Below are 25,553 nucleotides of genomic sequence, written 5' to 3' on the forward strand. Positions count from 1 at the left end.
AGTAGTTTTTCCTTTCTCTTAAAAATTCTTCATATCTGTCTGGGACACACATAAATTCTCACAAATTTATATTAACTGAAATTGAACGTTTGCCAACTTCATGTTGAACACTTAAGGCAGGGGTCTTCAAACTTGGCCCTTTTATGACTTGTGGACTTCAACTCCCAGAATTCCTCAGCCAGGCACGCTTAACAACGCTGGCTGAAGAATTCTGGGAGTTGAAGTCCACAAGTCATAAAAGGGCCAAGTTTGAAGACCTCTGACTTAAGGGGTGATAATCTACTGTTATCCCAATACCTCATCCCTCAAAATTAAGGAGTTTTTTCTGTTCCTGAAACTCTGCCCAATTGCTTTGTTCTAACCTGTCTGGAACAGGCATCAAACTGAACAGCAGCTGTAATATTCCTCAACTTTTGCCGTGCCCACAGTAGCACAAAACAAATAATTTATGTTGACATCCCAACCGTACATATGTCTCCAAGTGAGTTATGGGTCTTTGCAGATTGTCCGTCATGACAGAACCATGGAACAAATAGTATTTCCCGTGCCCAACATTTGTGAATTCCTCACTCACGAATCAAAATGCCGGGTGTTCAATACTACAGAAAGAGACGAGCAAGGAAGCAAAGTAAACGACTTTTTTCAGCAGACTGAGGATCTGTATAATGAAATGAAGTGGCAGAGAAAAATTAGGAGTAAGTACGGTGTTTGTAAGGGTTCGTCTGTTGGATGGTTACTCTGAAGAGATCTAATGCCTAGCCTTGGGAAAAGTCCTCTTGTAAAGGTTCTGCTTTATCTATTTATTAACCACAAAAACCAAGATAGAAGATAGAATAACAAGTCAAGAAATGGGTGGCCACATTAAAACAAGGGATCAATGTAGATTTGACATCAAGCCTTAGGTTATCTGTAAATTAGAATCCAACCCATGTTTTCTCTTTCCAAACGAGGCAAGCAAACCATCTTTTTTAAAAAGTTGCTTATATGCTTCACTTCATTTTTAGTGTCATTTAGTGTCATTAATTCACTCCTGTATTCTTGATGAGGTGGCATTGTTTGAAGATTTAATAGCAGGAGGTAAAATTTTAATTTTAATTTATGCCTAACCTATCAATTTTAATTTAATTTTAATTTAATTTTAATTTTAAATACCATGATTTAAAACAGAACAGGACAGAAAAACAGAGCTGGAAGGGACTTCGGAGGTCTTCTAGTCTAACCTCCTGCTCGAGCAGGAGACCCCCGTACCATTTCAGAGAAATAGCTGTCCAGTCTTTTTGAAAGCCTAGTCAGGGGTAGGCAACCTTGGCTCTTTTATGACTTGTGGACTTCAACTCCCAGAATTCCTAAGCCGGCCACGCTGAGGGAAGAGGGAGAGGTTTCTAAGCTGAGCCATGCCGGCTCAGGAATTCTGGGAGTTGAAGTCCACAAGTCATAAAAGAGCCAAGGTTGCCTACCCCTGGCCTAGGCCGCTTTATGACTTGTGGACTTCAACTCCCAGAATTCCTGAGCCAGCCACGCTGAGGGGAAAGGGAGAGATTTCCAAGCTGAGCCATGCTGGCTCAGGAATTCTGGGAGTTGAAGTCCACGAGTCATAAAAGAGCCAAGGTTGCCTAACCCTGGCCTAGATGGAGCACCCACAGCATCTGAAGAATGTTACATCAACCCTTCCCCAGAAGGTGCTGCTTCCTGATGAACAATAATTTTTGTTGAGACGAACAATAATTGTTCTTCATTTCCTTCCTAGATAATCCAGCATTATTTTGGTTCTCTCGACAAATTTCTCTCTGGGGAAGCATATCATTCAACCTGGCTGTTTTCATCAATCTAGCCGTCGCCCTCTTCTATCCATTTGGAGATGATGGTGATGAAGGTATATTGCTTGGGTTATAACATTACAAAACTCAGGTCTTTCCATTGCTAGCAATACTAGAAGCCCACCACCAAGAGAAGGAAAAAAGGAAAGGAAAGGAAAGGAAAGGAAAGGAAAGGAAAGGAAAGGAAAGGAAAGGAAAGGAAAGGAAAGGAAAGGAAAGGAAAGGAAAGGAAAGGAAAGGAAAATTTCCTGACTTGTTTTCTGCCAGCTGGGCAAACTCTAAAAAAGGTAAACGCATGACAAGTCCAGTCATCATATCACATGCCGAAAACATGTAAAGAAAACTTAAATGTCTGGGAGAAGAAATGACCGGGTGATTGACGTCATGCAAGCAGGACAGCAGCGTTCACCTAGAACTTCAACAGCTTTAAAGGCAGTCCTCCATTTTTACTTGAGAAGGACCAAGTCCATTTTTAAAAACCTCAAGGCTCTCCATTATTAAAGAGTAGTCGTGCTCTTTTGCGTAGAAAAAACAAAACAAAACCCAGCCATAACTCTGTGGGGTGTGGAACAATGCTTGTAACAGGAACATGTGAATTGCACATGGCCCAGTTATGGCTGGTCTGACTATCCCTATTTAAAAGCCCAATTAGGCCTTTTTCCTTGATGTGTAACCTTCACTTTTCATTTTCACTCAGATAGTCCTGGGCTTCTAACACAAACAACATGTGCTTTCCAGATGATCAGATTGTCCGGGGCATTTGATTTGCCATGTGCTCACTTGGCTGTCTTCTAGGCTGTCTCTAATTGAGGAGCTGTTTTTTCCCCTCATGTCATGTGCACTTGAAATTGCAGAATTGCAAGACTGGGATTGCATATTACACGACTGCAAATCTTGGAATGCTAACCCTAACCTTAGACCACAAAGTGTGTGGATCCATCCGTCGGAAGGACATCTGATGTGGCATGAGATTTCTGTATGCAACGTAGCCGGGACGAGACCCCATTTCTTGACCATCTCATTGTGTCCAGATCCATCTGTCCCGATTATCCACCAAATTCCAATGATAATAAGTGAATTTTTTAAACAGGTTGGCCAGAATCCATTCCATTTCTATAGGAGAAGGAGTGGCAGAATGTGGAGGTGGAGTTAAAGGAGGAATCGGCCTAGAATACCATAATAAGTGATTTTTAAAAAACAAGTTGGCCAGAATCCATGCCATTTCTATAGGAGAAGGAGTGGCAGAACATGGAGGCAGAGTTAAAAGAGGAATCAGCCTAGAATCCCTACGTAGCCACAAGCAGATTAAGCCCAATTCCCCATGAATTCAGGTGCTCTCTGTTATTTGAGAAGATTGCTTTTAGCCAGTGCTTCTTTTGTAAGAAAAAAGGTGCCGGAACTCACATCTTGTTAATCTTTTATTTAAAAAATTATATATTCAGTTCTTAACATAAATTTAATTTATTGTATTTAAGGCTGATGTTCATAGTAAATTTTACACTAAAATTAAAAAAAGATTTTCAATTCAACAATTTTTTAAAATAAAGAAATTATTTACCTTTCGCTCATAGTCAATCACTGTACACATACCCGCACATCAGTTGTGTAACGAAACACAATGGTCGCCGCCCGCAGTAAGCACTCAGCCCGCGACCACACAACCAATCACAAGCTGAGCAGTGCCACAAACCCAGCAGCACCATCACAACCAGCACGGATGAAGTACGCATGCATTGGCCTCGACACACAAGCAGCCCGCATGGACCAATTTTAATGATTTTGCCGCCAACTTGCTATGGTCGACAGGGCAATTCAAGTCCACTTGGACCAAACATCAAATTTTCAAAAATTACTTTTAAAACTTGGAAAATCTGTTTAAAAATGTGCCAGAACTCTATGGCAAAAATTTTTTTATTGCTTTTAGCAATAAATCAGCATAATCGGCCCTTCTCGTGTGTACCTGATATTTTGTGCCTGACAATTTCCATGGCTTTAAGGAAACTTTCTACCAAGGGGTACAAATTCATCTCTTTGTTGCACATTTTGTCATTTTTATATAACCTGCAATCTTCAGTGCTTTTTTTCCCCTGTCAAACACATCTCCCTTTTCTTTTGATATATTCTTTTTTTTTTTGCATTCGTGCTTTTCGGTACACAATGCAATCTATCATTTGCTGAAAAATCCTTCAGATGCTCAGCCAGCGGTATGGCGTCACCTGAATGCAAATCTACGCGTAGACCCACGTATTCAACTAGCCCATCTCTCCCATAGCTACAAACATTCATTAAATGCATTGATTCATAACGTATTTACCTCCTTCGGCAACCAAATTTCAACTCGGGGTAAAATATTCCATAATTCAAGCCTATTCACTTTTTATTTATTTATTTATTTATTTATTTGTTTGTTTTTACATACCCATCCTCTAAATCTGGCTTTCCCAACCTTGGCAACTTTTAAGACACATGGACTTCAACTCCCAGAATCTCCTGCTGGCTGGGGAATTCTGGGAATTGAAGTCCTCACGTCCTTAACTAGATACACGTCAGGAGCTGATTGGCCAGACCACAAATGGGGATCACGTGACCTTGGTTCGCTGCAACCGTAGTCAATACATCCCAGTTGCCAAGTGCCCAGATTTTGATCATAGGACTGTAGAGATGCTGCAATGGCCTTAAAGTGTGAGGACTGGCCATTAGTCACTTTTTTTTCAGTGCCCTTGTAACTCTGAACGGTTGCTAAGCAAATTGTAAGTCAAGGCCTTTACTTAAGAGTTCACCAGATAAAACCATGGCAACCAACTAAATTTTTCCTTTTTTTTGTAGAGGAAGTCCTTCAGTTCTGTTTATCCATATTGATAGGTTTACCATTTTATGGAAGCATTTGTGTCCCTTCCCCCCCCCTCGCAAGATTTAAGTTTGATTTGATTTAATCATAAAACTGGTTTCATTCAAGAATATGGTTCTTTATGTTCTAAAATATCATGATGCCTCTTCTTCAACCTAGGCACACTCTCTCCGTTATTTTCCATTGTCCTCTGGATAGCTGTGGCCAGCTGCACGTCTCTCCTTTTCTTTTTCCCCAAACCCGTTGGAATCCGCCCATTTTTGGTCTCTGTTATGCTCAGGTCTATATATACAATTGGTTTGGGGCCCACGCTGATTCTCCTGGGTGCCGCTAACGTAAGTACTCAAAACTCATTCTGCAATTCATGAATGAACATAAAGCTAGAGAGAAAGGGTGGAATTACTATCTCCCTGCAAGCAATGTCACATCCCCTGTGGCGGTTTCTGTAAGAATTTCTACAATTTCTACTTACAGGGGTCTTCAAACTTGGCCCTTTGACGACTTGTGGACTTCAACTCCCAAAATTCCTCAGCTAGGCACGCCGGCTGAGGAATTCTGGGAGTTGAAGTCCACAAGTCGTCAAAGGGCCGAGTTTGAAGACCCCTTTTTTTTTACTACATACGGCCTAGGTTGCAATACAAAATTCTCTCCTATGTATCTTTACATAGACTGGATAGATTGATTAGTTCTTTTAGTGGGCAATCACTTAAATACGAGTCAGTAGCGTGCTGCAGCCAATGCAATCCTAGGCCGCATTAACAGAGAGACAGAATCAAGATCACATGAAATATTAGTACAGCTTTATAAGGCCTCGGTAACACCAGACATGGAATAACTGCATCCGGTTTTGGTCTCCATGACTTAAAAAAGATGTTGAGATTCTAGAAAGAATGCAGAGAAGAGCATCCAAGATCATTAAGGGACTGGAGGCTAAAACATATGAAAGTTGCAAGAATTGGGTGTGTCTAGTCTAATGAAAAGAAGGACTAGGGGTGATATGATAGTATCCCAATATCTAAGGGGCTGTCACAGAGAAGAAGGGGTCAACCTATTCTTAAAGCACCAGAAGCAATGGACGTATGATTACAGAGAACCAACCTAGAACTAAGGAGAAATTTCCTGATAGAACAATTAATCAGTGGAGCCGTTTGCCTCCAGAAGTTGTGAGTACTCCATCACTGGAGATTTTAAAGAAAGGATTGGACAGTCATTTGTCATTGGTCACTGATGTGATTTGGAACCAGCGATGGTTGCATGATTAAAAAATCATGTTAACTCAGAATAACAGAGTTGGAAGGGACCTTGCAGGTCTTCTAGTGGTCCAGTCTCCTCTTCAAGCAGGCTACCTATACTATGTCAGACAAATGCTAGTAGAGTTTCAGTTTTCTTGCCTCTTTGAGGTCACCATACTTAAGTTGTAGAGTTTTCTGAATTCTGTTATCAATAAAGAAATGGGAAAGCTTGTTGTGGCTGAATTCCAATTTTATTTGGTTTCATTTGATGGACTTTCCCATCTTTGGAATGAAACCTTGTAATTGTCTTCAACTGATTCAGCTGAAAGAGCTCCTGTGGTCCATGGAGAATTCATTTAAGCAGCAATTGTTAGACAAGTTGTTTACTGTCTGAATCTCTTTTTCTCTGTGGCACAATATGCTGAAAATTGAATCAAATGGCAACATGTTTTTTTCTTCTGTTCTTACACGAGCATTGTTTAGTTCTGGGTAATTGTTTGTATATCAACCTATTCCAAATCAGCTGGAAGGACATCTTTTACTTTTGCTGCTGTGGGGTTTGTAGCATGAAAATAATAGGGTTAGGAGACCTGGTAGATCGTATTTTGAAAGAAAAGCAGGCTATGAATGAATTGTAGGTATGTATCTATGCATGCATGCATGTATTTTGTGATGGCGTGGCTTGTAATTTGGAACCAGATATCTATCCATGGTGGAAATTCACAAAAATAGAACTTACCACAGTTAGAAATCTAAGATTAAACACTGATTTTTGAGCTCTACCTATCTCCTATCTCTCTCTTTCACTCATCTATCATCTACCATCTATATCATCTCTATCATTTATCTATCTATCTATCTATCTATCTATCTATCTATCTATCTATCTATCTATCTATCTATCTATCTATCTCTATCTCTATCTATCTCTATATCTCTATCTTCTATCTATTTATCTAGCTATCTAGCTGGCATCTATCATCTATCATTTATATCATCTAACATCTATCCTCTATCATCTATGTAATCTGTCTGTCTGTCTGTCTGTCTGTCTGTCTGTCTGTCTGTCTGTCTCTCTCTCTCTCTCTCTCTCTCTCTCTCTCTCTCTCTCTCTCTCTCTATATATATATATATATATATATATATATACATACAAATGTTTGTTAAATGTTTCTTAACAAACATTTAACACATATCTCCCTTGCTTCTCAGCTAACAAAGAGAGAGAGAGATAGTCTGTGGCCTAGGGGTTAAAACAACTGCTTAAGATGCAGTCGGCCCAGGTTCGAATCTCAGAAGGGTATGGCTGACTGATGAGAACAAATAAGTTTGAAATGATCGTATCTGTCTCCCTTTATTGTTTGTTAGCAAGCCAAAAAATTTACATACATATCTAGCTATCTAGCTGGCATCTATCATTTATATCATCTATCCTCTGTAATCTGTCTGTCTGTCCCTCTCTCTCTCTCTCTCTCTCTCTCTCTCTCTCTCTCTCTCTCTATATATATATATATATATATATATATATATATATATATATATATATATATATATATATATATATATATATATATATATATATATATATATATATATATATATATATATATATATATATATATGTATGTATGTATGTATGTATCTAACATCTATCATCTATCTATCTATCTATCTATCTATCTATCATCTATCTATCTATCTATCTATCTATCTATCTATCTATCTATCTATCTATCCATCATTATCATTTATCTGTCTGTCTGTCCGTCCGTCCACCCATCCACCTGCCCAATTAAATTTCCACACCGTCCATCTCATTAACTGACTTTGTTATTCACAGTGTATTCTGGTATTATGTCACATTAATCAAAAATATAACTTGGGCCTAGTGGTTGTTTCTATTCACCCTGCCTATCTATGGGTGCTTTAATTTCGTAGAAACACATTTTGTTTAGACATTCTTGTTACCTATGTGGGACTCAGGCTCACAGAAGATAAATGCAAGCCACGGGGATAGCATTGTAGGTCTTGAGAGCTCTTGTCTATATTGCTTCTCTCCACCTTTGTAATAAGATTGTGTTTTTTTGTGTGTGCAGCTTTGTAACAAGATTGTATTTTTGGTGAGCTTCGTTGGGAACCGTGGGACGTTCACCCGTGGATACCGAGCCGTCATCATGGACATGGCTTTTCTCTACCACGTGGCTTATGTTTTGGTCTGCATGTTGGGCCTCTGTGTACATGAATTTTTTTACAGCTTCTTGGTGAGTATATAGTTTTTATTTCTTGTCGAAGAAGAAACCAGTGTCTGTTTCCTTGCGCACATCTTGAAAATTCTGCCAAGCATATCGGCCAGGGGTCTTCAAACTCGGCCCTTTGATAACTTGTGGACTTCAGCTCCCAGAATTCCTCAGCCAGCGTGCCTGGCTGAGGAATTCTGGGAGTTGAAGTCCACAAGTTATCAAAGGGCTGAGTTTGAAGACCCCTGCTACAGGCAACAACCGTAAATGTGAAGCTGACTTTTTCCAGTTCCATTATAACTTTGAATGGTGGCTAAATAAACGGTTGTAACTAGTCAAGGGCCACCCATAAACCTTTTCAGCTGCTCTCTCACGAGAAGCACTAGTTGATGTTAGATCACACTTCCTGTTCCATATCTCAACACCTGTATCAGACAAAGAGCAGGCAACCTTGGATTTCTGGCAAGCAAAACCACTATAATATATTTGCAAACGTATTCGTTGTATTCATCCTCTTGCGGGTTTAGAGGCTCAACCTCCTCAGACGTTAATAAAGGGCCCTTTGTTGAAATTTTGGGTAAGAGTCCTCAGCAGCTTCTAACTCCTGTGGAATGGAAATTTGGCAAATTTTATGAAGCGTCTTAGGATGTTAAAAATATCACGAGGTATTTTAATGCCTAAAAAACTTTCCTGTGCTGTTGGGCCTCTGTGTACTGTGCTGTAAATTCCACGTGGACTGTTCCCCAGGCAGATATATCTCTGAAGGACAGAAGCTTTACCCAGTCCAGTATTAATTTACTGTTGGTAGTAAATATAACTGTGAATTGTCCCTGCGGAAAAAAACCTGCCCAAGTGAATTTATTTCATTTCAAGAAGAGGTTCCCCAACGTGCTTTTTTGAGAGAGAATGAAGGTCCCCAAAGTCAAGGTGATGGCTGTAACCAAAACCCTACCTCATGAGCCTTGGTGGAGCAGTGGGCTGATGCCTCCTTAAGTAACACCAGCTGCCTGCAATTAGTGCAGGTTGGAGTCCCACCAGGCTCAAGGTTGACTCAGCCTTCCATCCTTCCGAGGTAGGTAAAATGAGGACCCAGATTGTTGGGGGCAATAAGCTGACTTTGTAAAAATGCCGCTTGAGGGCCCCCCGAAAACCCTAATAAGCAGGCATATACATAGAATGAAGGCTATTGCTAAGCACATTGATTTGTGCTTAGATTGTAAGCCGCCCTGAGTCTTCAGAGAAGGACGGGATATAAATGGGATTAAAATAAAAAATAATAAAAAATAAAAATGTGTTATGGAGGCATCTTCTACATGAGTTTATCTATGCCTGCATAAAGGAAAACAAAATAGATCTCACTCAGAATAGAGCAGGAAGGGACCTTGGATGTCTTCTAGTCCAACCCCCTGCTCAAGCAGGAGACCCTGTACCATTTCAGACAAGTGGCTGTCCAGTCTCTTCTTAAAAGCCTCCAGTGATGGAGCACCCACAATCTCTGGAGGCAAGTTGTTCTGCTGGTTAATTATCCTCACTGTTAGGAGGTTTCTCCTTAATTCCGGGTTGCTTCTCTCCTTGATTAGTTTCCATCCATTGTTTCTTGTCTGGCCTTCGGGTGCTTTGGAGAATAGGTTGACCCCTTCTTCTTTGTGGCAGCCCCTCAAATACTGGAACACTGCTATCATGTCACCCCTAGTCCTTCTTTTCTCTAGACTAAGGTAAAGGTAAAGGTTCCGCCGCACATGCGTGCTAGTCGTTTCCAACTCTAGGGGCCGGTGCTCATCTCCGTTTCAAAGCCGAAGAGCCAGCGCTTCTCCGAGGACGTCTCCGTGGTCATGTGGCCGGCATGACTAGACGCCAAAGGCGCACGGAACGCTGTAACCTTCCCACCGTAGTGGTCCCTATTTTTCTACTTGCGTTTTTACGTGCTTTCGAACTGCTAGGTTGGCAGAAGCTGGGACAAGTAACAGGCGCTCACTCTGTTACGCGGCACTTCGGATTCGACCCACTAAACTGCCGATCTTCTGATCGACAAGCTCAGCGTCCTAACCCACTGAGCCACCGCGTCCCTTTCTCTAGACTGGCCATACCCAATTCCTGCAACCATTCTTCAAATGTTTTAGCCTGCCATCTCCCTAATCATCTTAGTTGCTCTTCTCTGCACTCAACATCTTTTTTTGTAAAACGGGTGACCTAAACTGGATGCGGTATTCCAGGTGCGGCCTTACTGGTGTAAGATGATGGTGTGCTGGCTGGTTTTGGTGCAGAAGCCCTTCCATCTTGTTTTGCTCTTCCACGGAACTTAAGGTGATAGTGTGAAGGGGATTACTTGAATTACTTGAATTTAGGGGGCAAATGTCTGCCAACCCCATCTGGTTTATGAGATGAATTGCCTTCCTTCTTGTTTACTACCTTCTGCAGTTATTTGACTTGGTATACCGAGAGGAGACTTTGCTGAATGTCATCAAAAGTGTCACGCGGAATGGGCGGTCCATTATCCTGACAGCTGTCCTAGCTCTCATCCTGGTCTATCTCTTCTCCATTGTTGGGTTCTTGTTTCTGAAGGATGACTTCATCATGGACGTGGAAAGACTGAAAAATAAAACCTCCGTTACAGGTACAGCTTGAAGCATAGAACGATATTTCAACAAATTCCGTTTTTTGTGGGACAGGCAGTCCTTGGCTTGCTGCCGTAATGGAGCCTGGAATTAGGGCCTTAAGTCGCACTGGTTGTTAAGCAGGTCACCATGTGACTGTGCCCGATTTTATGACCTTTGTTTTAGTGGTGGAGTTCAAAGTACAGAAGAGTTTTATTACAGATAGTCCTCAACTTACAACTGTTCATTTAGTGACTGTTCCAAGTTACAATAGTACTGAAAAAAAGGGACTTACCCCCGTTTTTCACACAACCTTTGCAGGACCCCCATGATCACATGATCAAAATTCAGACACTTCGCGACTAACTCACATTTATGACCGTTACAATGTCCCGGGGTCACAGGATCCCCTTTTGCGACCTTCTGACAAGCAAAGTCAAAAGGGGAAGCCAGATTCGTTTAACGGATAATTTAAAACTACAGTGATTCACTTAAGAACAGTGGCAGGAAAGGTTGTAAAATGGGGCAAAGCTCGCTTAACCAATGTCTCACTTAAGAACAGAAATGTTGGGCTCAATTGTAGTCGTAAGTCGAGGACCCACCTGTATTGCTACCTAATGGGCAAGAACCTGGTCAACTAATGATCAAAGCTAAATTGATGCTAGAGAAGGATCAACAGAATTCAGAGAGTGCCAGACTTGGCTTTCTTGAGGCAATGAGCCCAAACTGATGACACGTTTTATACCGCCTTCCAGCTCAGCCTGGTTTTCACCTACAGGGGCAATTATTAAGTGAACGCAGCGGTCATTAAGCAAACCCATTTTAGTCAATGGATGTTTTTGCCATGATGCGGAAGTAAAGATCTATTTCTGGCTTTAAAAGAAAAGTGTCTGATCACCGTCATATGACTATGGGACAATTCAGATGGCTATAAGTGTGACTGGGTTGCCAAGCAACCAAAAGGCGGTCATGTGACCGTGGCAGAGGGCAGCCATCGGAAGTTCAAAACTGAGTCATAAGTAGCGCTGGTTGTGAAGTAATTCTATTCAAAATGGAATTGTTACCATTGTCAATCCGTAAGAATGCCAAAGGTGCTTTTTTCAAGAGGCAACTGGACTTCCTTGTTTTTCTTTGAAGACTTTTTTTTGGCTTCTCCTCCAAGAAGCTTCTTCAGCTCTGACTGGATGATGGGGAATGGAAGGAGCTGAGCTGAAGTCAGAGCTGAAGAAGATTCTTGGATGAGAAGCAAAACGTCTTCAAAAGAAAAACAAGAAAGTCCAGTTGCCTCTTGAAAAAGCACCCTTGGGACAAACCGTGACCTGGATGACTGAGCATCCCCATATAGACAACCCGTAAGAATGTTTCATGACTATTTCAAACTTATCTTTTTGCCAGATTTAGCCCTACAAACCCTTCACTGCAACACATCTATGGAGAGTCTCAGTCATCCAAGTCATGGTTGTCCCAAAGGTGCTTTTTTCAAGAGGCAACTGGACTTCCTTGTTTTTCTTTGAAGACTTTTTTTTGCTTCTTCTCCAAGAAGCTTCTTCAGCTCTGACTGGATGATGGGGAATGGAAGGACCTGAGCTGAAGTCAGAGCTGAAGAAGCTTCTTGGATGAGAAGCAAAACGTCTTCAAAAGAAAAACAAGAAAGTCCAGTTGCCTCTTGAAAAAGCACCTTTGGGACAAACCATGACCTGGATGACTGAACACCCCCATATAGACAACCCGTAAGAATGTTTCATGACTATTTCAAACTGGACTTTCTTGGTTTTCTTTGAAGACATTTTGCTTCTCATCCCAGAAGCTTCTTCAGCTCTGACTGGATGGTGGGGAATGGAAGGATTTATATTGCTTGCGGATAGCTGGCCTCAATGACTCTCTAAAAGAATGCAAAGAATATAAATCCTTCCATTCCCCACCATCCAGTCAGAGCTGAAGAAGCTTCTGGGATGAGAAGCAAAATGTCTTCAAGGAAAAGCGAAGAAAGTCCAGTGGCCTCTTGAAAAAAGCATCTTTGGGACCTTCACTGCAACTTAGATAAATCCTGCTCAATGCTTGTGGCCAAAGAAATATTTAATGCAATAAAGCTGTTGCATATATTGCTTAGTCACTTTGGAAAAGTGAACAATATTTTATTCCACTCTGCACATTATTCGCACATCAGCATCAAATTGCATTTTCAACCTTGGAAATGTTTAAATATTCAAAATTCAAAAGAGCAGCACATTAACACAATGTTCTCCATGTCGGCCTTTTTTTTAAAAGCAATGTAATGCTTTAAATAAACTGATATTATTCTAATATTTGACAGTTTGTAGCTCTGAATAATTTTCCCTCTTAAGTAGATGAAGTGATTTGATGTCAGTTCTTTAATTTAAGCAGACGCTGCAATGGAAGCCTGTGATATAATGTAAATATGAAACACTGATGTTTTTATTTCCATTACAGTTTTATGCTCCAGTAGAATTTTGATTTAATTCTTTGTCTTCCTTGATGGTAATTGAACTGTAGATTTCCCCTCTGCAAGAGCAAATATTCAAAAGGCTTTAAAATTCAATTAGTTTTGCATAGCTGAATATTTGGATTTAAAGCTCCCAGCTTTAAGAAGAAATACATATTTGGGAAATCTGTGTGCAGATGTCATTTAAATCTTTGCTACTAGGTAAATCAAAAATAGAGAATACCTAATACAAATTAATAATAATAATAAAGTAAGAAAGGAAATTATTTTTTTTTAATTTTAATTCCATTTATATCCCGCCCTTCTCCGATGACTCAGGGCGGCTTACAAGCTTACAATTAGGTACAGTAGTCCTCATTTTAGGACCACAATTGAGTCCAAAATTTATGTTGGTAAGCGAGATAGTTTTTACATCACTTTTGTCCCATTTTACGACTTTTCTTGCCGGTGTTTAAGTGAATAACTGCAGTTGTGAAGTCAGCAACACGGTTGTTAAGTGGATCTGGCTTCCCCATAAACTTTGCTTGTCAGAAGGTCGCAAAAGGGGATCACATGATCCCAGGACACTGCGACCATCATAAATGTGAGTCAATTGCCAAGCATCCGAATGTAAATTACGTGACCCTGCAGATGCTGCAAGGGTCATAAGTGTGAAAAACGGTCATAAGTCCCTTTTTTCAGTACTGTTGTAACTTTGGTCACTAAATGAAACAACTAGCTATATTTGGGAGATCTGTGTGCAGGTGACATTTAAATCTTTGCTACTAGGTAAATCGAAAATGGAGAATACCAAATACAAATTAATAAAGGAAGGAAGGAAATTGATCTACTGAATTTTTTACAGAACTTTGGAACGTACACGAACGTGGAATTTATTATGTTCGAGGGAACAAGTTTGAAACTCAAAGATGAAATGGCCAGCATCTAATATTTATCGTAATAATGCATAGCAGGGTGGTGCATGCTTCAAAAATAATCTGAAATATGGTCCTCCTCTATTATTTATTTATTCAGTAAATTTTCTGTGCCACCCATCTTACTACCAAGCGACTCTGGGCTGCTTATCCATCATAGCAATCCATATTATCCCTGAAACTTCCAATTCTCACCATTTTGAAGGCACTAAAAAAAATAAATTAAGGGCTAAGAGTGACATTAACTTGAGTCAACTGATTCCTTAAATCACCCAGACGTGTTTTCTTTTTTTCCCAAGTTCACGCAGAAGCCTGAGAAACAGCATAATTGAATGATGGGCAAACAGGGGGGTTGACTTCATAAAACATCCACTTCTACTTTCAAAGTGTGACTAGCCCTCATGATTTTTCCATGTCGTTGTCACTGTTGTTGTCTTTGTTGACGTTTCAGATGGCGGCACCATCTCTACCACAAGCTTAACAACAATGGTGGAAACCTGCTCGATAGAGAACTGCAGTGCTGCAGTTACAACTATCAAATCAGGTTGGTGGGACGCTTATAAAATATTTTGTCTTTCTGCTAAATAAATTTCCACTACAGGGAGTCCTCGACATATGACCCCAACTGAGCCCAAAGTTTCTGTTGCCAAGTGAGACTTTTGCCCCATTGTACAATCTTTCTTGCCACGTTTGTTCAGCGAATCACTGTCGTTGCTAAGTTAGTCACACGGTGGCTAAGTGAATCTGGCTTCCCCATGGACTTGGCTTGTGAGAAGGTCGCAAAAGGGGGTCAGGCGACACCCCCCCCAAACCCCTCCAGGATGCAGCAACCGTCATAAGTACATGCCCATTGCCAAGCATCTGAATTTGGATCACATGATAATGGGGACGCTCCAATGGTTGTAAGGGTGAAAAATGGTTAAAAGTCAGTTTTTACAATGTTGCTGTAACTTCTAACGGTCGTTAAACAAACCGTTGTAAGTTGAGGATTACCTGTACTGACTTAGAGATCAGAAAGAAATATTATCTGTTTGATAATTACTCTGATATGTGTTCCCCACCCATCTCATTCTCTCTCTCAATTCTCTTCTCTTCTCCTCTCCTCTCCTCTCCTCTCCTCTCCTCTCCTCTCCTCTCCTCTCCTCTCCTCTCCTCCTCTCCTCTCCTCTCCTCTCCTCTCCTCTCCTCTCCTCTCCTCTCCTCTCCTCTCCTCTCCTCTCCTCTCCTCTCCTCTCCTCTCCTCTCCTCTCTTTACCCCTCCTCTCCTTCTCCTTCTCCTTCTCCCTCTCCTCTCTCCCCCTCCCCTCCTCTTAACCTTTTCCCTCCCCTCCCCTCCCCTCCTCTCCTCTCCCCTTCTTTCTCTCCTCTCCTCTCTATTCCTCTGCTCTTCACTCACCCTGACTCATGTTTAAGACAAATATTGTCGTTATTCAACTATAATGAAACAAGTGATTGATAAAATAGCTTGGGGAAGGGGGTGTCCATTATGGAGGATAAAATTGGTGATGTCATTCCAGAAATTAGGTTATTTGCATGCAAAGTCATTTGCACGGGGACATAGTAAAGTGAAGTCCCAGTGTACTACAGAATACAGAATAAGAGAGTTGGAAAGGGACCTTGGAGGTCTTCTAGTCCTACCCCCTGCTCAAGCAGGAGACCCTATACCATTTCAGACAAATGGCTGTCCAGTCTCTTCTTAAAAACCTCCAGTGATGGAGCATTTACAACTTCTGGAGGCAGGTTGTTCCACTGATTAATTATTCTCACCGTCAGGAAATTTCTCCTTAGTTGCAGGTTGCTTCTCTCCATGATTGGTTTCCATCCATTCCTTCTTGTCCTGCCCTCAGGTGCTTTGGAAAATAAATTGACCCCCTCTTCTTTGGGGCAGCCCCTGAGATATTGGAAGGCTGCTGTCATGTCAGCCCTAGTCCTTCTTTTCTCTAGACTTGACATACCCAATTCCTGCAACCGTTCCTGCAACACTGGAGATTTTAAAGAAGGGACTGGACTGCCATTTGTCTGACATGGTATAGGGCCGTGGTGGCGAACCTATGGCACGCGTGCCACAGGTGGCACGCAGAGCCCTCTCTGTGGACACGTGCGCCGTCGCCCCTGTCCTAGGCCTTCAGCTGGGTTTTATAAAACTTTTTCGCTTTAGGCCTCTGCCGCCATGGGCAAAATAAATTTTTTTCAATCAATCAATTTCAACTTCTCACGGGAAAAAAAAAATCTCGCAAAGTTGGAATTGATTGGTTGAACTTTTTAGTCCCACCCAGTCTACCGTTACCATTGCAGCCACGCCCATCCAATGGGCCACACCCACCCGGCACCCGATGATACATAAGTGCGTTTTGGGTTGCAGTTTGGGCATTCGGTCTCTAAAAGGTTCGCCATCACTGGTATAGAGTCTCCTGCTTGAGCAGGGGGTTGGACTAAAAGACCTCCGAGGTCCCTTCCAGCTCTATTCTGATTGGTTAATTTTATTTTTATTTATTTTATTTTATTTATTACATTTATATACCGCCCTTTCCCGAAGGACTCAGGAGGCAGATTGGGCATTCGGTCTCTAAAAGGTTCGCCATCACTGGTATAGAGTCTCCTGCTTGAGCAAGGGGTTGGACTAGAAGACCTCCGAGGTCCCTTCCAGCTCTATTCTGATTGGTTAATTTTATTTTTATTTATTTTATTTTATTTATTACATTTATATACCGCCCTTTCCCGAAGGACTCAGGGCGGTTTACAGGGTGATTAAAAAACCAAGATACAAAAGTTAAAAACAAATTTTAAAAAAATTATATTTGTCCCTGCATAAATAAAACCTCAGTTAAAATGAGATTAATCCTCAGCCTGGGCCAGAGAGCTCGAAGAGCCAGGTCTTCAGGCCCCCGCGGAATGAACGGAGGTCGGGGGCAGTCCTAAGCTCCACTGGCAGCTGGTTCCAAAGGGCAGGCGCCCCCACTGAGAAGGCCCTATCCCTGGGTGTTACCCGCCGGCAATCTCTTACCGGCGGCACCCTGAGAAGACCCTCCCTGTGGGAGCGCACTGGACGAAGGGAACTTGATGCCGGCAGCAGGTGTTCCCTCAGATATCCCGGACCCAAGCCATTTAGGGCTTTATAGGTCATCACCAGCACCTTGAATCTCACCCGGAGGGCAACCGGAAGCCAACGCAGCTCGCGGAGAAGAGGTGTTACATGGGAGTATCGGGAAACCCCTATCACAACTCGCGCGGCCGCATTCTGCACCAGCTGAAGCCTCTGAGTGGTCCTCAAGGGCAGCCCCATGTAGAGAGTGTTGCAGTAGTCTAAACGGGAGGTCACGAGCGCATGAGTGACTGTGCGTAGGGCATCTCGGTCCAGATAGGGTCGCAACTGGCGCACCAGGCGAACCTGGGCAAAAATTGAAAGTGTCCTTACGATATCCATAGGGGAAGACAGCGATGTGGATGGGATTGAGAGGACTTGTGACACTTTGCTGATGTGCATCGTGACCGTGTTGAACCAAGGACTGAGAAACGGCGGAGGAGTGGGGGATGTTCTTCGGAAGCCATCCAAAGATGTGAGTGTTTCATTGGCTTGGTATTGCTATACAGGGGGTCCTGGACTTACGACCAGAACTCAGCCCCAAATTTCTGTTGCTAAGAGAGACATGTGTGAACTGAATTTTGCCCCATTTTTTATGACCGTTTTTGCCAGGGTTGTTAATTGACTCACTGTGGTGCCCAAAATGTTAGAACTTTGAATCTGAAACATAAACAGCCTTTGGGGTGTGTGTGTGGTGTGTTTGTCTGTCTGTCGTAACTTTGAACAGTCACTAAACGGCCAGTTGTAAATCGAGGGCTATCTGTTAGCACCCATAGGAAACCTGCTGCTGTGGTCAAGGACACAAGTAAGGACATCCAGAAAAGAGTACAGCCTAGAAAAGTAAAAATCTGGGAAAAAAAAGTTTATTTATTTATGCAGTATATGGCATCGAGTACATGGATAACAGTAATAAAATTATACAAAAGGAACATATAATACCAGGGTGCACATATAAAAGAAATATAAAAGTCAGTTTTGTGAGCTGTGAGGAATTCAGGAAGTTATAAGTCACATTTTGAAATTCGTTTTCATAAGGACAGAGTAAGTGTTCTGTATATTAATACGAGGGCAATTCGGAAATAAACCTCCCTTTGGTTATCCATGACAGACACACACGGATTCAGAACTTTTATTATACACATGAGAAAACTACATGACATGACTTTTTGACATAATCGCCATTCAAATTGAGGTATTTGTCATCACGTCTTACAAGGTTTGAAATGAAGAGGTGGTAGTCACTTGGCGCCAAATCTGGGCTATGGAGGGGGCGGATCAAAAACATCGCAACGGAACCACTTCAAAAGTTCTTGAGTGCGTCTTAACGGTGTGCGGGCGAGCATTGTCGTGAACCCACACCACACCGGAAGTCCGCAGGCCCCAACGCTTGTTATGGATGACTCATCTGAGTTTTCGTAACGTTTCACAGTACACGTCTGAACTGATGGTCGAACCAGGCTCCGTAAACATCGCTAGCCGTACTCCTTTGGCCTCTTCACATTTGGTGGGATTTTCTAGGGCACCAATTCCCATGTGGTGTGGGTTCACGAGAATGCTCGCCCGCAGACCGCTAAACGCATCCAAGAACTTTTGAAGCAGTTCCGTTGGGATGCTTTTGATCACACACACACACCCCACAGCCCAGATTTGGTCCCGAGCGACAACAACTAAGGAATTTCAAACCTTGTAAGACGTTAACGACAGGTGCCTCAGTTTGAATGGCTCTTTTGTCGAAAAGTAATGTGATATTGTAGTTTTCTAATGTGTATAATAAAAGTTCTGTATCTGCGCGTGTCTGTCACTGATGACCAAATGGAGGTTTATTTCTGAATCGCCCTCGTATCTAGTGAATGAAGGGAATATGATGTAACGGACAATTTGACATTCATCTGTTCCGCACTGCCGATCTTCAGTAGCTATTAACAACATTGTGTCTGATCAAACGTAGAGGTAGTCTTCAACTCACTTTATTTATTTTATTTATTTCGATTTATATACCGCCTTTTTCCCGAGGGACTCAGGGCGGTTTACAGGGCAAATTAAAACAATACAATATATACACAGGTTAAAATTAAATTAAATTAAATAATTAAAAATTAAAACCTTAACCCAAAAACCCTCAGTCCAGGCCGGCAAGCTCGAATAGCCAAGTTTTTAGGTCCCGGCGAAACGAGCGAAGGTCGGGGGTCATCCGGAGTTCCACAGGCAGCTGATTCCATAGGGCAGGCGCGCCCACAGAGAACGCTCTCCCCCTGGGGATCGCCCGCCGGCACTCCCTGACCGGCGGCACCCTGAGGAGGCCCTCCCTGTGGGAGCGCACAGGACGATGGGAAGTTGATGCTGGCAGCAGGTGCTCCCGAAGATAATCCGGACCCATGCCATTTAGGGCTTTATAGGTCATCATGACCGCAATTGAGCCCCAAATTTATGTTGCTAAGTGAGAAATTTGTCAAGTGAGTTTTGCCCAGTTTTACGACTTTCCTTTTCACTTTTTTAAAGTGAACCGCTGCAGTTGTTAAATGAGTAACTCGGTTGTTAAGTGAATCTGGCTTCCCCCGTTGACTTTGCCTGTCAGGAGGTCGCAAAAAGGGGATCACGTGACCCTGGGACGCTGCAACCGTCATAAATACGAGTCAGTTGTCCAGCACCCGAATGTAAATCACGTGACCACGGGGATGCTGCAACGGTTATAAGTGTGAAAAACGGGTCATAAGTCCCTTTATTCGGTGCCGTTGTAACGTCGAAGGGTCGCTAAAGGAAGTGTCGTAAGTCGAGGACTACCTTCATTTTCATTTCATTGGGTTAAAATTGGACGTCCCATAAACATGTTCTTTCTTTTCAGGAGCCGCTGTTTGCTGCTCGGGTGGTTTATGATCTCCTGTTTTATTTCATCGTCATCATTATCGTTCTGAACCTCATTTTCGGAGTCATCATCGATACGTTCGCAGACCTCAGAAGCGAAAAGCAGAAGAAAGAAGAGATTTTGAAGACAACCTGTTTCATCTGCGGTATGCATTCGTCCCTTTGGGTCTTGTCGTTAGGTTTTTTTAAAAAAGAAATGCAAAAGCAGAGAGGCGCTGACAAGCAAGCTTTGTGAATGCGCCAGGATTGTGGTTTGCACAGAAAGCTGCCTTAGAAATAATTTTGGTCCAACGTATAGGGCAGGGGTAGGCAAGCTTGGCTCTTTTATGACTCGTGGACTTCAACTCCCAGAATTCCTGAGCCAGCACGGCTCAACTTGGAAACCTCTCCCTTTTCCCTCAGCGTCGCTGGCTCAGGAATTCTGGGAGTTGAAGTCCACGAGTCATAAAAGAGCCAAGGTTGCCTACCCCTGCGCTAGATGCAGAATCAATATGTCAGAATTATGTTCAGAATAGCAGAGTTAATTTAAGATTATGCGCCCCAGCGTAGGTATCATAAATAAGAGATTGGCCAACCATTTGTCTGAAATGGTATAGGCCAGGGGTAGGCACCCTTGGCTCTTTTATGACTCGTGGACTTCAACTCCCAGAATTCCTGAGCCGGCATGGCTCAGCTTGGAAACCTCTCCCTTTTCCCTCAGCGTGGCTGGCTCAGGAATTCTGGGAGTTGAAGTCCACAAGTCATAAAGCGGCCTAGGCCAGGGGTAGGCAACCTTGGCTCTTTTATGACTCGTGGACTTCAACTCCCAAAATTCCTCAGCCCGCATGGCTCAGCTTGAAAACCTCTCCCTTTTCCCTCAGCGTGGCTGGCTCAGGAATTCTGGGAGTTGAAGTCCACGAGTCATAAAAGAGCCAAGGTTGCCTACCCCTGCGCTAGATGCAGAATCAATATGTCAGAATTATGTTCAGAATAGCAGAGTTAATTTAAGATTATGCGCCCCAGCGTAGGTATCATAAATAAGAGATTGGCCAACCATTTGTCTGAAATGGTATAGGCCAGGGGTAGGCACCCTTGGCTCTTTTATGACTCATGGACTTCAACTCCCAGAATTCCTGAGCCAGCATGGCCCAGCTTGGAAACCTCTCCCTTTCCCCTCAGCGTGGCTGGCTCAGGAATTCTGGGAGTTGAAGTCCACAAGTCATAAAGCGGCCTAGGCCAGGGGTAGGCAATCTTGGCTCTTTTATGACTCGTGGACTTCAACTCCCAGAATTCCTCAGCCAGCATGGCTCAATTTGGAAAGCTCTCCCTTTTCCCTCAGCATGGCTGGCTCAGGAATTCTGGGAGTTAAAGTCCACGAGTCATAAAAGAGCCCAGGTTGCTTACTCCTGGTATAGGTAGTCCCTGACTTACAACCACAATGTAGCCCAAAAATTCTGCTACTAAGGGACATGTTTGTTAAATGGATTTTGCCCTGTTTTACAACTTTTCTTACCGTAGCTGCTAAGCGAATCAATCCAGATGTTAAGTCAGTTACACAGTTGTTAAGTGAATCCGGCTTCCCCTTGGACTTGGCTTGTCAGAAGGTCGCAAAAGGGGATCACGTGTCCCCAGGACGCTGCAACCGTCATAAATATGAATCAGTTGCCAAGCATCCAAATTTTCATCCCGTGACCAGAGGGATGCTGCAACAGACGTAAGGGTGAAAAAAATGATCGTAAGTCACTCTTTTGAGTGCCGTTGAAACTTTGAATGGTCACTAAATGAATTATGGTAAGTTGAGGACGGCCTGTTGTAGGATTTTTGTCTACTCATTCCTTAAGGAAGCTGTTAATGCAAAGGTGTCCAACCTTGGCAACTTTAAGACTTGTGGACTTCAACTCCCAGAATTCTGGGAATTGAAGTCCACCAGATGCAACGCTGGGAACTCCTGCTTTAATGTATGAATAGGTTTGTGGGAAATTCTCCTTTTTTTCCACAGGGCTTGAGCGGGATAAGTTTGACAACAAGACGGTTTCATTCGAGGAACACATCAAATCAGAACACAACATGTGGCACTATCTATATTTTATCGTTCTGGTCAGAGTGAAAGACCCAACAGAATATACCGGACCTGAAAGTTACGTGGCCCAAATGATTGCGGTGAGTCCCATTTTGGTGTTGTTTGTGATGCACAAAGCTGGTCCTTTCAGGCACATCTGGAATGTATTCCTCCTTAACTCTAGGATATCTTCATCTGCACACTGGTAGTCCTCGACTTACGACCAAAAAGCGAGGCCAAAATTTCTGCTGCTAAGCGAGATATTTGTTATGGGCCCCGTTTTACAACCTTTCTTGCCACGGTTGTTAAGTGAATCACGGCAGTTGGTAAGGTAGCGACACGGTTGTTAAGTGAATCTTCCCCACTGACTTTGCTTACCAGAAGGTCGCAAAGGGGGGACACTGCGACCGTCAAAAATATGAGTCAGTTGCCAAGCGTCCGGATTTTGATCACGTGACCGCGCGGGATGCTGCAACGGTTGCAAGTGTGAAAAACGATCGTAAGTCACTTTTTTCAGTGCTGTTATAACTCAGGTCACTAAACGAATTGTTGCAAGTCGAGGACTATGTGTAACTGCAAAGGCATTTTAAGCCGTCCAATGCACATGAGAAACCCTGGCGTAATAACAGTTTTTAAAAACTGAACCTTTGTCGCCATGAGAACATCATGACATTACCCATAAACCAAAAGAGCACGGATAAAGTTTTGAAAAGGATTGTAACGAAGGAGCTAAAAAAAATTAATAAAAAAATTCCACTTACCATCCCTGATCAAAGATTCTACAGATGTATCTGGGAAAGCAGTGCAAATGCCCAGATTTCTGATTGGTCCAATGTTTCTCCTTGAGCTCAGCCTACTTTATTAAGTATTCCGGTTAACGCGCACACAGGATGTTCACGGGACAACTGACATCATGTCCTTCATCACATGATTAATTGATTCCTCACTTAAGAGGGCTGTCACTCACTAAATGGAGCAAGAAATTATGGGAAGGATCAGTAACCTTTGTGATATAAGTAAGTGGGGAGCCCAGGATGGTTAAGAAGTGGCATTTAAAAAGATTTGACAGCAAAACATAAAATAAAAAAAATATGAATAAACAGGTACTCTTGAATATCTTCATGAACAATTTAGATGGGGGTGGGGACAGAAGAGGAACTCATCAAACTGGCAGATGACCCAAGCTTGGGGGGAATAGCCAACATCCTGGAAGATATGCTTAAAATACAGGAGAAGCAACCTTAGAACTAAGGAGAAACTTCCTGACAGTGCGGACAATTAACCAGTGGTACAACCTGCCACCAGAAGCAGTGAATGCTCCAACACTGGAAGTTTTTAAGAAGAGACTGGACAGCCATTTGTCTGAAAGGGTATAGGGTTTCCTGCCTGAGCAGGGGGTTGGACTAGATGACCTCCAAGGTCCCTTCCAACTTTACTGTTATGATTATGATTATCTTGACAGACGTGAACACTGGGCCCTATCTAACAAAATGAAATTCAACGCAGAGAAAAGTAAAGTTTTACCTTTAGTCAAGAAAAACCAAATGCACAGGTATAGAATAGGGGGTTACCTTGCTCAACAGTAGCAACTGCCAGAGGGATCTCGGAGTCCTAGTTGGACAATCCCTTAAATATGAGCCAGCCGTGTGCCGCAGCTGCCTAAAAAAGCCAACGCAGTCCTAGGCTGCCTTAACAGAGGGATAGAATCTAGTTCATGTGAAATGTTAATATTACTTTACAATGCCTTGGTAAGGCCACACTTGGAATACTGCATCTTGTTCTGATTGCCACGATGTAAAAAAAAATGTGTTGAGACTCTAGACAGAGTACAGAGAAGAGCGACAAAGGTGAATAGGGGATTGGAAGCTAAAACACATGAAGAACGGTTGCAGGAATTAATTGGGTATGTCTATTTTAATCAAAAGAAGGATTAAGGGTGACATGATAGCAGTCTTCCAATATTTGAGGGGCTGCCAGAAAGAAGGGTGTGTGTGTCAACCTATTCTCTTAGCACTTGAGGGCAGGATGGTAGGACTCCTGCCTTAGACTAGAAGGCCTCTATGATTCCATGTTTATGTGCCATCAGGTTGGTGTTGACTCTTAGCCACCAAATACTTGGACCTTTGCTGGGATGATCTGACCTTTATCTGACTCCTGAGATCTTCCAAAATTGCACACATCACCACTGTAACCAATTTCATCCATCTTGCTTCTTCTCTTCTCTTCTCTTCTCTTCTCTTCTCTTCTCTTCTCTTCTCTTCTCTTCTCTTCTCTTCTCTTCTCTTCTCTCCTCTCCTCTCCTCTCCTCTCCTCTCCTTTCCTCTCCCCTCCCTCCCTCCCTCCCTCCCTCCCTTCCTTCCTTCCTTCTTTCCTCTCTCCCTCCCTCCCTCCCTTCCTTCCTTCTTCCCTCCCTCCCTTCCTTCTTCCCTCCCTCCCTCCCTTCCTTCCTCCCTCCCTCCCTCCCTCCCTCCCTCCCTTCCTGCCTTCCTTCCTTCCTTCCTTCTTCCCTCCCTCCCTCCCTTCTTTCCTCCCTCCCTGCCTCCCTCCCTTCCTTCCTTCTTCCCTCCCTTCCTTCCTTCTTCCCTCCCTCCCTCCCTCCCTCCCTCCCTTCCTCCCTTCTTCCCTCCCTCCCTCCCTCCCTTCCTTCCTTCCTTCCTTCCTTCCTTCCTTCCTTCCTTCCTTCCTTCCTTCCTTCCTTCCTTCCTTCCTTCCTTCCTTCCTTCCTTCCTTCCTTCCTTCCTTCCTTCCTTCCCTAAACCTGCCCATCTCAGCAAACAACTCTGGCCAGCTCAGAATTCTTTCCTTCCACCCTTTACAGCAGACATGTCAAACACAAGGCCCGGGGGCCAGATCCGGCCCGTGAAGTGGTTTCACGCGGCCCCGCGAAGCCATCCTGGAAACAGTGAGGGAACGGCCCCCACTGCCTTGGCCCTGGCCCAGAGACCCTCCTTCTGCCAGAGACCCTCAGATCTGTCCCACTCCTGCCCAGGCCCCCATAGGCCCCCTTGATGCGAACCATGGAGAGCTGGCCACGCCCACCCAGTAGGCCATATGCACTCTGGCCACGCCCACCCAGTAGGCCACGCCCACCCAGGCCATACCCACCCGGCCCCCTGAGGGCAACCGCAATGCTGATGCGGCCCTCAATGAAATTGAGTTTGACACCCCTGCTTTACAGCATTATGGATTTCTCAATTTGATCTTGCACAATTTATGTCTATCTTCATCCCCCCCACCCCCCACCCCAGCCTGATCTGGTATGCACCAATGTGTCGCATTTGAAACAAGCTCTTTGGGTTGTTTTAGGATTGTCTTTCACCTTGAAGCAGAATGAAATTTCTCTTTTGACTGGGAAACATATCCAGGCTGGTTAAAACAAGCCATTTCAAAGGCGAAACATTTGTTTCAAATGTTAAATGAGCCTCTTGTAATTCAAGCACTTTGAATTGGAAAAGTTTGCAACCG

At 43.2% G+C, this 25,553-nt stretch overlaps 1 protein-coding gene across 3 annotated transcripts in view; it reads left to right on the forward strand.

Annotated features, from left to right (window-relative positions):
- Nucleotides 1-25,553, forward strand: part of ITPR2 (inositol 1,4,5-trisphosphate receptor type 2) — a 182,328-nt gene that overhangs the window by 143,488 nt on the left and 13,287 nt on the right. For 2 of the 3 annotated variants that reach the window (XM_081330820.1, XM_081330821.1), the window contains exons 47-55: nucleotides 503-695; nucleotides 1,748-1,873; nucleotides 4,825-5,000; nucleotides 7,994-8,158; nucleotides 10,553-10,748; nucleotides 14,558-14,650; nucleotides 17,533-17,663; nucleotides 20,031-20,196; nucleotides 22,029-22,189. In XM_081330820.1, coding sequence (XP_081186946.1) covers nucleotides 503-695; nucleotides 1,748-1,873; nucleotides 4,825-5,000; nucleotides 7,994-8,158; nucleotides 10,553-10,748; nucleotides 14,558-14,650; nucleotides 17,533-17,663; nucleotides 20,031-20,196; nucleotides 22,029-22,189 — 1,407 coding nt within the window. Of the gene's footprint in view, nucleotides 1-502; nucleotides 696-1,747; nucleotides 2,850-4,824; nucleotides 5,001-7,993; nucleotides 8,159-10,552; nucleotides 10,749-14,557; nucleotides 14,651-17,532; nucleotides 17,664-20,030; nucleotides 20,197-22,028; nucleotides 22,190-25,553 lie in introns of those variants that run through there. The other variant, XM_081330822.1, reaches the window with a different exon arrangement.

The sequence above is a fragment of the Vipera berus genome, assembly GCF_964194415.1.
Source record: "Vipera berus genome assembly, chromosome: 6".
Taxonomy (NCBI): Eukaryota; Metazoa; Chordata; class Lepidosauria; order Squamata; family Viperidae; genus Vipera; species Vipera berus.